We start from the raw sequence: 16,940 nt of genomic DNA, 5'->3' as shown, positions 1-16,940 counted from the left end.
ATTTGCGTGAAAGATATTGAATTGATCGCTACAGGAGATCTGACTTGTTATAACAGCTAAAAACTCATCGAAGTAGACAGTTTAAAACAGAACTTTATAGCGACAACAGCAGCTCCAAAAACACGTCCGTCCAGCACGGCGACAACAAGAGAATGAGCTCTTTTATTATTACGTACTGAAACAGTTTGACTTAGTGATCCTGAAAGGCATGAACTTGCTAACAATAAAAAAAGGCAGATCCTGTGAAACGCATTTATAATGTGCAACAGGCATGCACGAGTTCTTATTTCGAGGTTTTTGACTGGTACCATCAAAACATAACCTAGTGTTAAATTTGATATTGATAGCTTATCGGTAGGTGTCGCTCTGTCCACTAAGCCAAATCTTTCTTTCGAGTCCAGTTCGAATATTATACAGCGATATTTTATAATTAAGGACCACAATTTTAAAAATAAATGCTACCGGGCCTTAATATAATCAAAACAATAGTGTAGGAGTAGGTGGTGTAATTTAGGTGTACCAAAGCCTGCACCAAACGACCTTGCTCTAGTCCGCCACCAAATAATTTGTATGACAGCAGCTTTTGTCTAGCGCAGTAGTACCCTACCGGGGTGCCGCGACACCCTGGGGTGCCAATTGCAATGCTCAATGGTGCCGCGAGATATTGATATTGCAATTCTGCGACCATTTTTTTATTTTAACTTTAACACATTAACCGTGGAATTTATTTATTTCTAACCGAGTTTTAGTGTGTATTAAGTTTCGCATCTATCCCCGGCTCCATTCTGGAGAGTCGCTTCGTGGGGAAGTCGCAGGCGGTAAGTAGATAATCCGCGGTAAGCCTTTGGATTCTCACCCAGGAAAAAACAAAGTGAAAGAAATTTCGACTCGTTTCGCTTCTTTCCATAAAAAGAGTTTTTTAGGCTTATGCACAAGCAGATGCCTCTCGGCGCGTTCTGGATATCATTGGCTTGGAAAGAAAGCCATTGTGCTTTTGTTGCAGATTTCCACGCCATACCTATGTGAGAGTGGATTTTCCACATTAACGAATACAAAAACAAAGAAACGAGAACGACTACTCATAGTCGAGGAAGAAATGCGGGTGGCTTTATCGAATGTGCCTTCACATATTAAGGGACTTTGTGCAGGAAGTCAAGGCCTAATTTCACACTGACTTTTGAATAAATACATTTATTTACGCGTGCTAGTATAATGTACAACTCATTCTGTGTTGTTTCAAACAGTTATTTGAAATATAGAAACCTAATAAAATTGATCCAGTTTTGCCAGGGTGCAGCAAACTATTTATCTCTTTGATTGGGTGCCGCAAGGTAAAAAAAGGTTGGGAACCACTGGTCTAGCGAACCGTTCTTTGTTTTCGCCCTGGTTCAAAAAAAGTTTAACAAAAAATACAATGAGCGCTCAACGTGTAGGAATCAGATTCCAGTCGTGTGTTGCATCTGGCGTTAGGCGGTGTAACGTTACGCGTGGTCCGCATAGTTTTTTCCCTTTTGAATTTTTCACAATGTGGTTCCTCATTCGGCTGTATATTACTCTTTGTGTTTGTATAGAATATTATTTTAACTTTTAGGATTATACAATTTAGGTCCCAAACCATTGTCCAACGGCCTTGAGCTTGAGAGCCACCAAATAATTTGCAAAAGACGAGTCTTTGTCGAACTAGCGAGCCGTCGTTTGTTTTCATTTTGATTCAAAAAGTGTGACAACAAAAGCTAAAAAAACATAGTCCTGTCGGATGACGCCGAATAAACGCTTGGCTAAGACAATCGTTGTCAAGGAAATTGCGTGGGCCATGGCCATGCCTTCATACAGAACGGTTCGTTCATTACGACTGAGGTGCGGAAGTTATAGCATTCAAACGTTACGCACACAGGAAGTGCCCAGGTTTCGGATGAAGCATCTAACGGCCAGGCTGGAGGGTATTTTTAACTTTTATTTGCTTCCAAAAGCACAATAAGATTTTGCGACGTTTGTTTCGGTTTTAACTCTTCCACAGGTGGGAAGTACATGGTTTAATATTTTCATCTGATACAGTGTTTCCCAAGCCCTATGTGGTTACGACACTTTTATTTTAAATTTATTCAGTGTGTGGTCTTCCATGTACAAAGGTTCATTTGGAGGTGTAAGAGGCAGATTCCAGTTGTGTGTTGCATCTGGCGTTCCGCGGTGTAAGGTTACGCGGGGTGTGTTGAGTTTGAAGGTCCTTTTTGTGCCCTATTGGATTTTCACAACACGGTTCCTCACAACCCGACAAGTCAGCTCAATTTGCTTTGTGTGCACGAAGAGCAATTGTGTGTGTGAGCAGTGTTTTCTGGGTGCTTTGATTAGCGCTCTTTAACAGGGGTTGAACGTGGTTGCTCTAAACCCAGCATTCGGCTGTAAATTATTCTTTGTGCTGATATAGATTATTATTTTACCTTTTACGAAAACGTAGTTTAATTGTTGGAAAGCTAAACCATTGTCCAGCGGCATTGAGCTTGAGAGCCACCAAATAATTTGTAAGAATGGGGCGTTTGTGGAACTAGCGAGCCGTCGTTTGTTTTTTATTTAAATTCAAAAAAGTTTAACAACAATGCAATGAGTGTGTCGAAACATCGTCCTCCCGGTGATGGCGAACAATCTTTTGACCGGATTCCAAACGTTGTTACGGAAATTGAGCCGTGGCCATGCCTTTCATACGCAACGGTTTGTTCATTACGACTGAGGTGCGGACGATAGTTTTTGAGCACAAATGTGCTGTTTATGGCTACATAACTTTGTAGAACATGATGGCAGCGATTTCAAGAATTTGTTGTCTGGGGGTGTGGTTAATAAAATCGCACTGGTAAACATGGCCTATAAGTTGACTATTTATGAGAGAAATACATTAACCCCAAATTTAAAGATATAATCTGATTGTAATGTAAGGTGCATTGTTCTTATTAGTTACTCAGTATGCAAGCAGGTTGACATAAAAGTACGATGATCCTCATCGTGGTTGGAAAACGATAGTGTGCTGTTTTCTTTGTTATGATTAGTGACGGTGTAACATACATAGTTGGTGTGAAATATGACCTGTCATAAAAGATAATGGAAATCACCACTACCGATTGCGGTAACCTTAGATCGCTTCTTTACAAAAAATTCAAGAATTTATTTCATAAAGATGGTATTGTCACTCAAAAAAGTGGTTTTCAAACGCTTTATAGTAACCAACCCCATTTACAATTTATGAAGTCTGCATTAACCCATGTACAAAAAAACCTTTCCAGAAGATGAATGTTTTTAACAGGTCAGAAGTGTGAAACCGAAAATGATATTTGTCTAAGCGTTTTGGCGGAAAGTTATGTTGCAGGCAATGAAACAAATTAAAACACCCACAGGCATTCAGCGCATGGCGCTTAGGTATGATAAAATGTGTCAAAAGCAAATCAAGTTTACGTACATTGCGCAGTAAATATTATCATGAATGACTGTGGGGCGGACATCGTTATTACAACCGCTGAATAACGTTGCACTTTATGCTCCTGAACTTTATGCTAAGTTGGACTGTGATAAACATGAGTGACTGTGAAGAAGAATCAAATTTGAACGTAGCGCATACGGGAAGTGCTCAAGTTTCGGATGAAGCCACTAACGACCAGGCTGGACAGAATTTTTTGATTTTATTAGCTTCAAAAAGCAAAGCAAGATTTTGCGTCGTTTGTTTTGGTTTTAACTTTTCAGTAAGTGGAAAGTGAGGCGTTGTTATGTGCATGGTTTAATATTTTCATCTGATACAGTGTTTCCCAAGCCTTATGTAGTTACGAAACTTTTGTTTAAATTTGTTCAGTGTGTGGTCTTTCATGTACAAAGGTTCGTTTGGAGGTGTAAAAGTCAGATTCCAGTTGTGTGTTGCATCTGGCGCAACGCGGTGTAACGTTCCGCGGTGTTTTGAGTTTGAAGGTTCTGTTTGTGCCCTATTGGATTTTCACAATGTAGTTCCTTTACAATCCGACAAACCGGCTTGATTTTGCTTTCTGGTTGGGAACCACTGGTCTAGCGAACCGTTCTTTGTTTTCGCCCTGGTTCAAAAAAAAGTTTAACAACAAATACAATGAGCGCTCAACGTGTAGGAATCAGATTTCAGTTGTATGTTGTATCTGGCGTTAGGCGGTGTAACGTTACGCGTGGTCCGCATAGTTTTTTCCCTTTTGAATTTTTCACAATGTGGTTCCTCATTCGGCTGTATATTACTCTTTGTGTTTGTATAGAATATTATTTTAACTTTTAGGATTATACAATTTAGGTCCCAAACCATTGTCCAACGGCCTTGAGCTTGAGAGCCACCAAATAATTTGCAAAAGACGAGTCTTTGTCGAACTAGCGAGCCGTCGTTTGTTTTCATTTTGATTCAAAAAGTGTGACAACAAAAGCTAAAAAAACATAGTCCTGTCGGATGACGCCGAATAAACGCTTGGCTAAGACAATCGTTGTCAAGGAAATTGCGTGGGCCATGGCCATGCCTTCATACAGAACGGTTCGTTCATTACGACTGAGGTGCGGAAGTTATAGCATTCAAACGTTACGCACACAGGAAGTGCCCAGGTTTCGGATGAAGCATCTAACGGCCAGGCTGGAGGGTATTTTTAACTTTTATTTGCTTCCAAAAGCACAATAAGATTTTGCGACGTTTGTTTCGGTTTTAACTCTTCCACAGGTGGGAAGTACATGGTTTAATATTTTCATCTGATACAGTGTTTCCCAAGCCCTATGTGGTTACGACACTTTTATTTTAAATTTATTCAGTGTGTGGTCTTCCATGTACAAAGGTTCGTTTGAACGTGTAAGAGGCAGATTCCAGTTGTGTGTTGCATCTGGCGTTCCGCGGTGTAAGGTTACGCGGGGTGTGTTGAGTTTGAAGGTCCTTTTTGTGCCCTATTGGATTTTCACAACACGGTTCCTCACAACCCGACAAGTCAGCTCAATTTGCTTTGTGTGCACGAAGAGCAATTGTGTGTGTGAGCAGTGTTTTCTGGGTGCTTTGATTAGCGCTCTTTAACAGGGGTTGAACGTGGTTGCTCTAAACCCAGCATTCGGCTGTAAATTATTCTTTGTGCTGATATAGATTATTATTTTACCTTTTACGAAATCGTAGTTTAATTGTTGGAAAGCTAAACCATTGTCCAGCGGCATTGAGCTTGAGAGCCACCAAATAATTTGTAAGAATGGGGCGTTTGTGGAACTAGCGAGCCGTCGTTTGTTTTTTATTTAAATTCAAAAAAGTTTAACAACAATGCAATGAGTGTGTCGAAACATCGTCCTCCCGGTGATGGCGAACAATCTTTTGACCGGATTCCAAACGTTGTTACGGAAATTGAGCCGTGGCCATGCCTTTCATACGCAACGGTTTGTTCATTACGACTGAGGTGCGGACGATAGTTTTTGAGCACAAATGTGCTGTTTATGGCTACATAACTTCCTATAGAACATGATGGCAGCGGTTTCAAGAATTTGTTGTCTGGGGGTGTGGTTAATAAAATCGCACTGGTAAACATGGCCTATAAGTTGACTATTTATGAGAGAAATACATTAACCCCAAATTTAAAGATATAATCTGATTGTAATGTAAGGTGCATTGTTCTTATTAGTTACTCAGTATGCAAGCAGGTTGACATAAAAGTACGATGATCCTCATCGTGGTTGGAAAACGATAGTGTGCTGTTTTCTTTGTTATGATTAGTGACGGTGTAACATACATAGTTGGTGTGAAATATGACCTGTCATAAAAGATAATGGAAATCACCACTACCGATTGCGGTAACCTTAGATCGCTTCTTTACAAAAAATTCAAGAATTTATTTCATTAAGATGGTATTGTCACTCAAAAAAGTGGTTTTCAAACGCTTTATAGTAACCAACCCCATTTACAATTTATGAAGTCTGCATTATCCCATGTACAAAAAAACCTTTCCAGAAGATTGAATGTTTTTAACAGGTCAGAAGTGTGAAACCGAAAATGATATTTGTCTAAGCGTTTTGGCGGAAAGTTATGTTGCAGGCAATGAAACAAATTAAAACACCCACAGGCATTCAGCGCATGGCGCTTAGGTATGATAAAATGTGTCAAAAGCAAATCAAGTTTACGTACATTGCGCAGTAAATATTATCATGAATGACTGTGGGGCGGACATCGTTATTACAACCGCTGAATAACGTTGCACTTTATGCTCCTGAACTTTATGCTAAGTTGGACTGTGATAAACATGAGTGACTGTGAAGAAGAATCAAATTTGAACGTAGCGCATACGGGAAGTGCTCAAGTTTCGGATAAAGCCACTAACGACCAGGCTGGACAGAATTTTTTGATTTTATTAGCTTCAAAAAGCAAAGCAAGATTTTGCGTCGTTTGTTTTGGTTTTAACTTTTCAGTAAGTGGAAAGTGAGGCGTTGTTATGTGCATGGTTTAATATTTTCATCTGATACAGTGTTTCCCAAGCCTTATGTAGTTACGAAACTTTTGTTTAAATTTGTTCAGTGTGTGGTCTTTCATGTACAAAGGTTCGTTTGGAGGTGTAAAAGTCAGATTCCAGTTGTGTGTTGCATCTGGCGCAACGCGGTGTAACGTTTCGCGGTGTTTTGAGTTTGAAGGTTCTGTTTGTGCCCTATTGGATTTTCACAATGTAGTTCCTTTACAATCCGACAAACCGGCTTGATTTTGCTTTCTGTGCAAGAATGGAAACTGCGTGGGTGAGCACGCCATAGGCAAATGAAGACAATGGTCTATCTCAAAATTGTGTATGTAAAGAATCTTCCGCTGGCAAAGCAGACGGCAACATTTACTGAAGCGTTCTACGAAATATTGGTCTATCCACCTGTTTTTGTTAAGGAATCAAACGTGAGACTCCACTGGATATGCTTAACAAGTGTTCCTATCTTATCGCCAATTCTGAAACCAAAAGTACAAAGTCTGTTAAGCAACACTTTCTACACTTTTCTTGTTTCAAGAACTATACAAGCAGAAACTTTGCCACTTTGTTTAACATTCATGAGAAAACAATGTCAGTGTTTTAGTTTGCAACGAAAACATTTTTGTTCAAACAAGTAAACTTTGAACAGTGTCTGCAATTTCAGCTTTATTGCTAGCAGCAAAAAACTTTGTTCACCTTCACAACACCAGGTTTGTAATGACCTCGAGATCCTGATGCAAATGCTAGGTTTCCTACTTTGCAACCTGATCTTAACCGATTGCTATGCAGTAATCAACTAAACGTAAGTTGGTAAAACACAAACCAACAGCTGATCTGTAATTGCTGACTACTACTTTACGTATGCTCTCCAGAGTAAGTGAGTAATAAACAATTAACTAAAGCATTACAAGCACATGGTCCACTACGAAATCCTATTCTAGCGCGCAGTAGAAACAAACGTTGTTTAGGCGCCGAAACACACTGGATGCGTTCGAAAACACAAAAACAAACATTATTTTTTTGTTTATTTTTATGCTAACATACTTGCCAATACTGCAATATGCTATTTTCAGTATTTTAACGTTTGTTTTGTTTAATTGTGCAGTCATGACTATAATTTTTATGTAAGGCAAATACGTCATGGTATTGTCGTTACAGGTGATGTAACTTAAAATGGTCAGGCGACAGTGGTGGGATTCAAACTTTTTTGTCAGCCGGTTCTACCACAAAAGACATTTTTCAGCCGGTTCTGTTACAAAAAGTCCATTGACAGTAACCAGTAATGCTAACCGGTTCGCTGATCTTATAACATTTCGTGGGACGGTTCTATGGAACCGATGCGAACAGGCTGAATCCCACCACTGTCAGGCAACCACTGTATTCATCTTAATGATACGGTCATTACCGAACCAAACCGTCGTCATACGAAGTGGCACAATTTTTGACCTTTACAATTTGGCCTTAGCGGTTTTATTTTGATGTGCAGCACGGTTAGAGCTACAAGTCAAAAAACATTAGGCTAAAAACAAATTGCAGTTTAAGTGTCATCATTAAAAGTCGGAAATCATCCAGATCAAATAGAGTCATCAACTATACCTCACTTTTATCGCTGCTAAGTCGCATTAGGATGCAGTGAGATAAGTGGTGTAATTGAGCCTTGTAGATAAGTAACGAGGCGAAAATTAGTTGTGGCCTGTTGAATGATTTGTTGTTCACTACAACGTACTAAAGCATAGTCACTTGTGTGGGATTAGACAGGAACTGCGTGTTCTATTTATATCATTTACTCAGCAAGGAAAATATACGTTGGATGAAGATTTGCTGTTCTGAATTAACAAGCATATCATGGTGATAGGTGTTGCGTTGAGGAAATGACGTTTCATTTAATGCCACCGTTCTACATTTGTTGTTTGAAATATGCTTCTTTAAAAGCGAATGGTAAAGTGTTGACGTAACGGATTGGCAGTCAACACGTTAACCATTTTCCCATGCGTATTATTCAATTTTCTCAAGTTTGTCACTGCTGACATACCAAAGACCATCTGAAGCAAACTCACCCACCAGTTAAGAACCATAAATTTAGCTGATGGTGCATCATTTGCTGAAACATTAATCTACAGTGCTTGACAAGTGGCAACAATTTGCACCTTGGCATTGGTTAAAATATATTTTGCGTGCAAATGTTGGTTTTAAACTTAAATAGTTACAATCGAAAACTAGATTTAGTCGAAAAACGATTTGGTGTTTGTCGAATTTTATGCTAACTTTAATGAACAGGAAAAGTGGCCCTAAAAGATACAAATACAATTCACGAGGTGAAACAGCATTCCAGTTTAATCAGCTGTTGTTCATATTGTTTGAGCAAACACAAACAGCGTCGGTTAAAAAGAAACTTAATATTTTTAATGTTTTAATCAACTGCAAGAATGTAGTGTGACATATGATAAACTAAATACAACCATGTGTTTATCACAGGTTTGCAGGTTATCAAACATACAAATAGATTGTTGATTGAAAAATAGCGTAACAAAGTTTCGAACCTGATAATCCGGTTTCAAACTGGTTAGGCCTGACTTAGACTGTTGCTAAAGCGTGGGCCTGACATTAACTCAGAGCATTGATCGTTGTTTATCAGCGTGGAAAGCTTTGTTACTCATGACAGACAAAAAACGACGCGTCCAACATTTCTAGTCGTCATTTCTAGTCGTTAAAAAAGCACATTTTGACAAAAAATCCGCGCTAGTTTTCGGAATTTCCTAAGTTGCTTTTCGTAACAAGAATAAGCTAAACCAGCGTATGGAACTTAATTCACCCAGACCTATGGTCTTCTCTTCGCACTGGATGCTTGTTGCGTTTCTATACCAAATGTGACGTAATATACCTCTTTGTCTAGTAAACAATTACTTTGTTGTTATAGGCAGTGTTGCGGTGAAACTTACTTGCACCTAACATGTTAAAGTTGATTTTAAAAGCAAAATAAAACAAAACGCAGGGGTGTGGAACATGATATTATAATGCAAGTCGCACCAACAGAAGGATAAAAAAACGTGTAAATACGGCACATGAAAAAAATTGTGTGGCCCTCGCTTGATGTCCGAAATTGGTTATATGGCCCACCGACGAAAAAGGTTGCACACCCCTGCTCTAGAGCATACTCAGTTGTGTGGGATCAAATAGGAGCTTTATGTCCTATCTATATCAGTTAGTCCTTATGGAAAATATTAAATGACGCATAAAACAAAGCGTTAGATGAAGGTTTGTGCGCTTCCGGATTAACTAGCTTATCACGGTGACAGGTGAAGCGTTGCGGAAAAGACTATTTATTTAACGCCACAGTAAATTCGTACCATTTCACATGACAATTTATGTGTGAAGTGTATGTACATTGTGAGCTGCTCGGGTTGTCATTGCAACAGGGGTTGATTTAGCATTGACATCAGGCTTACAAAGAATAAAATTCCTAATCGAAAACGACCTCCCAAGTTTGAATTTGTTGTTTACCTGCCGTTATGAGTGAAAGCGAGGCAACGGTTTCCTGCTCCAATCCAATTGCTGTGCAGGATTCGGATGAAGACACCAAGAAAAAAAGTTTGCCATGGCAAGTTCTCTGTAAAAAAGCGAAATTGTGATTAAAAAAACGTTGGCGTTGAATTTTTAAATGTTTTAAAGCAATAGTTCTCAACCCGGGGTCCGCAAAGCGTTTGCAGGGAGTCCGCAACAACTTCTTAATTCTGGAACAACGACATTGATTTACAAAGCACGATTTAAAAAGTGCTTCGGCGCTTTTAAATAAGCGAAATTATAGTAATGCCATAATTTACCATTCACTTTTAGTTCGGCCCGCGCAGGTACTTTATTAATATTTTTAGACAATAGTTATTGAAGCGAAGAAAAGCGTTTGTTGTAATAACCAGTGATTTTTGTGCACAAAAATTTGAATCGGCTCTTCGTGGCGCCGGCTGTTTAGATAGCACTCGATTTGTTTATTTTGAAGGTACGATACGTAAAAACGTAGTGTGTGTACATTTGTTGCAACGAGGTGAGCTCAATGCAACATGTTCCGTACCAAGTACTATAATACAATACGCTACTGTGGTTCTTGAACTGCTAACACCCAACTTTAATTAATAACAACATTCAAACAACCACACAACCAGGACAAGCACGTTTATAACAGCCACCAAATGAGTCTAATTTTTCGTATAGCTCAGCTGTTTGGAGAAGAAAAAAAGTAAGACCGAAAAGTTTTAGATACAGTTATAACTTTCAGACTTCGTCCCCGAAAAGCTGTATATAATGCAATTATAGCCTCTTCCGCTGGGAAGAGCAAACATTTGTGAAATGTAGAATTTCGAAAATATTGCCAATATTTAATCAACTTACATTTATACTAACAATACTGCTTATTTTAAAATAGCAAACTAAGCAATAAACAGAGACATACACGTTAATAATATAGTTTTGGTGGGAGACCAAACTCCGGGACATTTTGGCAAACCGGACGGGACACGCATAGAATTCAGTAATAACCCGATGGTAACATTTTTACAGGTGTTCGTGTGGAGAATGCACTGAATTTGTCAACTATCCAACAAAATGTTGCCAATCGTACCCAGAAGTCAAAGAGAAATTGCGTCAAAAAAACGAATGTATTACCAATCATAAAACATTTGAAAACCTCTGCCTTGACGCAACTTCTTTTTTCGTATTTGGCAATTATAAAGACGAATGTCTAACAGAAAAAAGAAAGAGGTAGGAATTTCAACAGTCCTCCCTTGTAAGTTTTGCCAAAACCTTTTTAACGGCATAATTGCCGTTATTTGATTGGCTCTAACAACTGAGCTTGTCGAATGCATAAGATTTAAAAGGTATATGCTTACATTACTTCGCGACGCGAACAGATTAATTGTTACTTTGTGATACAAGGTGCATAACTTATTCGTTTCTTTCATCCAGAAAGTATCGTCGAACAGCTCGGATAAACTTCATGAAATGGATATGGGAAAAAAGCGGTTTCCCTGGGGAGAACAAAATTTTGCCTTGTTGTGCTGTTGACTCGATCATAAACAAGTTTCCACTGGATAAGTGCGATAACGTTCTGTCGCTAAATGTTAAATATCTCCGCTTTCTATCCCTAAAAGCTTTGGTTCTTGATCCGATCCGTAACCTGACAAAATTTGTTGATAATAAATCTGGATTCTTCCTTTAAATTACAACCACTTGCTTAAGACCTTATCAAATCGTTTACTTGGCAAAAGTCTGCGTGACTCATTCAATAATTTGTTGTTGGACATAAAATCCAAAAGACAAATTGTCGCGGTGAAGCTTAGCATAGTTGTTATAGAATGTAGACGGCATAGTGGCAAAACAATCATATCAAACAAAGTGTGGTATTTGGTTTGTTTAGTGTTCCACTTTGTATGACATAAATAGTAGTAAATGTATGACATAAATAGATTAAGGATTTAAATAGTGGTTAGAAGCTATTAATTCTAAGTAGACTTTTGGAAAGGTTTTGATTCAATATCTTTTAGTCGGAACTGTGATCCGTGGTTGACTGGGAGGTTGGGAATCATGGTCATCATCAACAACGAGGTATGTTTACAAATGTACAAAGGTAGACGTCGTGTTTACGTCAATTTAACTTAAACCGTCGATCACCCTTTGTTGTTGTATTTACCTACCGATTATACTTAAATCAAACGCTTTTAAATGTTTAGTTGATAACAAGTTTCTTAAAGTTATATTTTGAGATTTGTACAGATTTACGACAAAAAAGGAAAGGAACGCCATGGAACCCAAGAAGATGTTAAAAAGTTAATAGATTTGGCTCAAAATCTTCAAATGGAAAGTTCAGTGATTAATGACGAAAATGTGGAAGAAATTGAAACTCAATTTGAGAATGGTAAGGTAACGTGTAGTAATCAAAAGCTAATTACCGGAAAAAAAACGAGACAATACAGACAAAAAAAGTCAAGACGAAAGCTAACTCGAAGGGTGGCTTAGCACATATTGCCCTTGCACATACACTATAACCTATTTTAAAACATAAACATATTTCCTTTGATTATTTTGTATTGGGTCCCATATTAGCCATCGTCTTTTATAACCTTAGTTGTTTCTGCAGGCACAAACTCATGGGTTCCCACACATGTAAAGTTAAAAATAGTGTATTTCAAGAGATAACCATAGTCCCCACACGATTCCGACACTGTTTTATAAACTTAGCCATTTTTGGGGGGGGCTAGTAGTGTAACTAATGGGGTTTGACACTAAACTAAAAAATGCAAAATTTCAGCCCAATCTGCCAGTGCATAAATTTTTTATTCACGGAGTCCGAATCCAGGACTCTCCCGGGGACGAATCCCGATCAGGGTTTTCTATGTCTGTATATGGGTCAGGCGCGCCGGGCCATTCGGCCAAGTTCCCAATCTGCCAATATTTAAATTTTTCTTCCTTGTTTAAAATTTCGAATACTAGAGGTGTTTTGAGCAACAACCCGGCCGAGAGGTGTTTTGAGCAACAACTCCACAAGCTGTTCAAATTCCAGCCAATTCCGACACTGTTTACAAACCCAGTCATTTTAGGTGGCTAGCGGGGTAAATACTGGGGTTATCAGGACAAACAAAGTGGTATGCACATCTACATAACTATATCTACTATCTGTGTAAATTTCGTCCAAATCCATCAAACGTGTGATGGACAAACGGGTCGGACAAACTTTGGGAAATAACAAACAAGAACAAATACGAACAAAAACAATCAAATTCGAGTAAAATCAATATGTGTCCCCTTCAGGGAAGGGGACCCATAATTGCCGGGAAAAAACGCTAAATAATCTGCAAGTTTTTGACGAAAATCATTTACAAATAACCGTATTTTGTTTACAGCATGCAGAGACCTAAATATACATGATCGTTATTTTGTTTGCGCGATTTTGAGCCATGGTCGGGAAAACCGGTTTACTAGTGTCAAAGGAAAAAAGTTCAGATTGAGCAGCTTCGTTGCAGAGTTTCGAAGAAAAAGTAAAGACAAAAACGTTGTTGGACATTTCTGTATCCAGGTAATTTTAAGTTTAGGCAAAACGATTGTACCCAACATCAGCTTGATTTAAGCACCAAAATCTTTGGAGTTCTTATAGTACTTGATTTAAGCACCAAAATCTTTGGAGTTCTTTAAGTTAAGGGATTCGTTTGCAAAGTCGTTGTAGCTCATTAAAACAAATTTGTTTTTGCTCTTATGTACCTACAAAATGTACTTACTAACAAAGTAAAAACCTCGTAAATGGCAACCTATTTCACATCAAGTTCGTTACTATGCTAAAAACTTTTACCAGGCATGCAGAGGTAGTGGTGCATCTGATGAGAAGGAAATCAAACACCACATTGAAGTTTTTTGCGACGAAAATGTATTGATCACTTTTGCTACCGTTTACGGTGAGTTTTGATGTAACAAACATGCAACATTTTGCATGTATCTGAAAAAACACGTTTTGTTTTGAAATAAAGTCTTTAATGGTTATAACCGCTGTAATAAGATTCTAAAAACGTTAACATAGGTGAAAAGGCCTTCCGTCATCGTACGAAAGGATCACCGTTTATTAAGGAAATGTGCAAAAGTCTAAACCAGTGGAAAAATTTGGAAATTATGCAGGTTGAGTTTTATAATTTTGAATAAAACAACACGCTTGTTACAATTTAAATCAATAATTTTGTTATTGATGGTTGTAGAATTACATATAACTTATCTCTTTGACAAAGGAATCTTTGTTGATTTACAAAGGTTATGACAATAATGAAGCATAACTTGGAAAAACATGAAGACGCTCCATCAAAAATAATGGCGTCAAGCACAACAAAATTGACCAGAACATTTTTTTTGGAACCTACTACCAGCCACCAACCGAGTACTAGGTATGTGCTGTCCAAAAATATGCCACTTAAAAAATATAAAGTTCGTCAAAAGTAACGGTCTATAAATAAAACAATGACAACAATAGTACCAACTTGGGACAACAGAATAAAATAATTTTTTAAAAGGGTCTACGAAACATCCCTAAGAAGCCGAGGACTTTTTCTTATTGTTGGTGATACGGTAAAAAAACTTTTTTTGAAAATGTATGTATGCATACGATTTTGTTTTGAAAATAGCTTCATCTTATTGGTAATAGTTTGATAAGAAGAATTTCAAATGTATGAAAATAGTTTATACCTGCTGCAACTTGTTTAGACCAAGTTTCCTACTGATATAGCTGCACTTCGTGAAGTCGCAAAGTATTGGGGGTTTTATGAAAGTAATGTAAAAATTGTCTGCCAAGAACTGCAAAACGACGAACGCAACATGAAAATCATTGAAAGTGGAAAAGAAGCTTTGTTGCACAAACTTACGGATTGTAAGTGCAATTACTTTTATTACTATAAACGGGCAGTTACATTTACACAAACTTGTTACAAAAAGAACGATTGTGGTTAAGTGAAAACGAATGAAGTTTAGCAGAATTGCCCATCTGCGTCCGCATCGCGTAATTACTCTGATTTGCTTGTGTTAAGCTTTTTGTTACTATTTTAGACGTACAAGGATATAGCGGAGACAGTTTGGTGTGTGCTATTATATCAGAACGCGATAAAGGGGACAAATTTGTCCTTAAACACCAAGATGAGTCTTATAACCTTAGCGAAGTGACGTCACTGGTGCAAGGAAGCAAAGAATGGATCGAAAAACCAAAGCTGTTTTTTGTACAAGTAAGGAATTATTGATTCGAATAGTTCCACAAGTTACTCTAAGAGCCAAGGACCAAGTAAAACGATTCTATGCGTCTCAAAATATTTCAAAAATTAAACAAAATGTAGTTGGAAAACAAAATTCTTACTATTCAGCTTATTAAACAGTAATTGGATAAAATAAAATTTGATTAATAATGGTTGATTAGACTGTAGTGAAATGCGTTGTTTGACACTAAAGTTTCGATATAGGATAATTTTGTCTTGTTGTTTGTTTTTTCGCTTGTGATCACGACTTATAACTTTTATTTAAGTGCGTTTATACTTTGTAAATTCTATTCTATTTATCTTTTTCAAGTGTATATCTAAATATGGAAACAGGTAAATATGGAATCCCAAGGAAACAGAATCAATCGATAAACTTATTTTTTGGCTATGGCATCGTCATATCCTTATTCAAATTTTATCGACTGATTCTGTTTTAATGTGCACCTATTTCCATATTTATATATACACTTAAAAAAGATACAGTAACCGTCAACAAGCATGCTCCATGTCAGTGGGCCAGATACTGCCTAATGGATTGATTCTAGGTTCTTTAAAGATAATTATGTTTCTTGTTGGCATAGAAATCAGAGGTAGACTGGTCAAGGGATCCTATCAAAGAAGGGCCGGAAGCTAACCAAACTTACATTCATCCGGAGGCAGATGTTCTTATTACATTTTCATCATCAGGTAAGTCTCAACTTGCGATGGTAAAACATCTAGGCGCAAAAAATTATGTGATTTGGATTTTTGGCTTTCAAATAATTATTAACAGACTACTGTACTTTTTATTAAACACTTTGTTTGTTCAGGGAGGGCAAACAACCCAAATAGAATAGGCATATCTGCATTTTATGATGCGTTGCTTCATTCTGTGGAATATGATGAGCATCAAGAATATTACGACTTGTTCAAGGTAAATGTATGTGCTTTACTACATACAAATTCGGTAGCTGATACTGTCCAACCTAACAGTACAGATAATGTAAACCACATAATGTAGGCCACGTAAACATTAAAGTGTTATTTTGGGATCCCAAGGAAGTGGATTATCTGTCTTGTTCTTCCGTAAAAAAGTTTATGTCAAGCGTCAAATTACAAAACATGCCTTTTTGAAACACATTGCAATGTGTCAATCAAAAAGAATTTGTTTCATGGTTTAGATACTCACCAAAGTTAGAAAACGTATGAAGGATAATGAAAAGGAGATTCCCTGGACACAAACGCAGCTGAGAAAAGAAGTTCGTTTTCCAAAGTCGGGCCCAGTCACTGAAGAATGATAAAAGCAATTTGTATTTTATATTTGTATATTACATATATAACCCTTTATTTTATAAAATGCACATAGGCTACATAATAAAATTGAAGTAACAATTAATTGCATTACATATACGATCATGCAAACCAAACCTGGTTTTAAGTATTAAAATGATCATTGGCTACTTCATAAACATTCACATTTCAGTTTTTGGTAAGCACTGATAAGCACAAGCAGATTGTATTTAGGTTTTGGCTATTTAAGTTAAACACATTTGCAGTTAGGTCAATGTTACTAAAAATTTAAACATTAGAAACACTTAAACATGACTAATTTTTTTTTAAATGCAAATTTAAAACTGCTTGGTCAACGGCTTAGTTGGTTGTTTGTGTTTGAAGTACAGACTACAAAAGCTGTAAAACATTTTTAAAACCAAAAGTGCAAAAATGTAGATGCTTGTAGTTTTTT

General features: G+C 37.4%; 1 protein-coding gene across 1 annotated transcript; it reads left to right on the top strand.

Annotated features, from left to right (window-relative positions):
- The first annotated feature begins 9,958 nt into the window (after positions 1-9,958).
- Positions 9,959-16,494, top strand: LOC145219960 (uncharacterized). The gene is made up of 13 exons (XM_080087256.1): positions 9,959-10,047; positions 11,001-11,201; positions 11,984-12,044; positions 12,213-12,359; positions 13,786-13,885; positions 14,008-14,102; positions 14,232-14,362; positions 14,489-14,543; positions 14,679-14,841; positions 15,018-15,190; positions 15,799-15,904; positions 16,027-16,130; positions 16,378-16,494. The coding sequence occupies exons 1-13, from the start codon at positions 9,959-9,961 to the stop codon at positions 16,492-16,494; spliced, it is 1,542 nt and encodes a 513-aa protein (XP_079943382.1).
- Positions 16,495-16,940: the final 446 nt, after the last annotated feature.

Source organism: Phallusia mammillata, chromosome 3 (genome assembly GCF_965637545.1).
Source record: "Phallusia mammillata chromosome 3, kaPhaMamm4.hap1.1, whole genome shotgun sequence".
Taxonomy (NCBI): domain Eukaryota; kingdom Metazoa; phylum Chordata; class Ascidiacea; order Phlebobranchia; family Ascidiidae; genus Phallusia; species Phallusia mammillata.
Note: the sequence above shows the minus strand (reverse complement) of the source record. Positions and strands in the feature narration are given on the sequence as shown.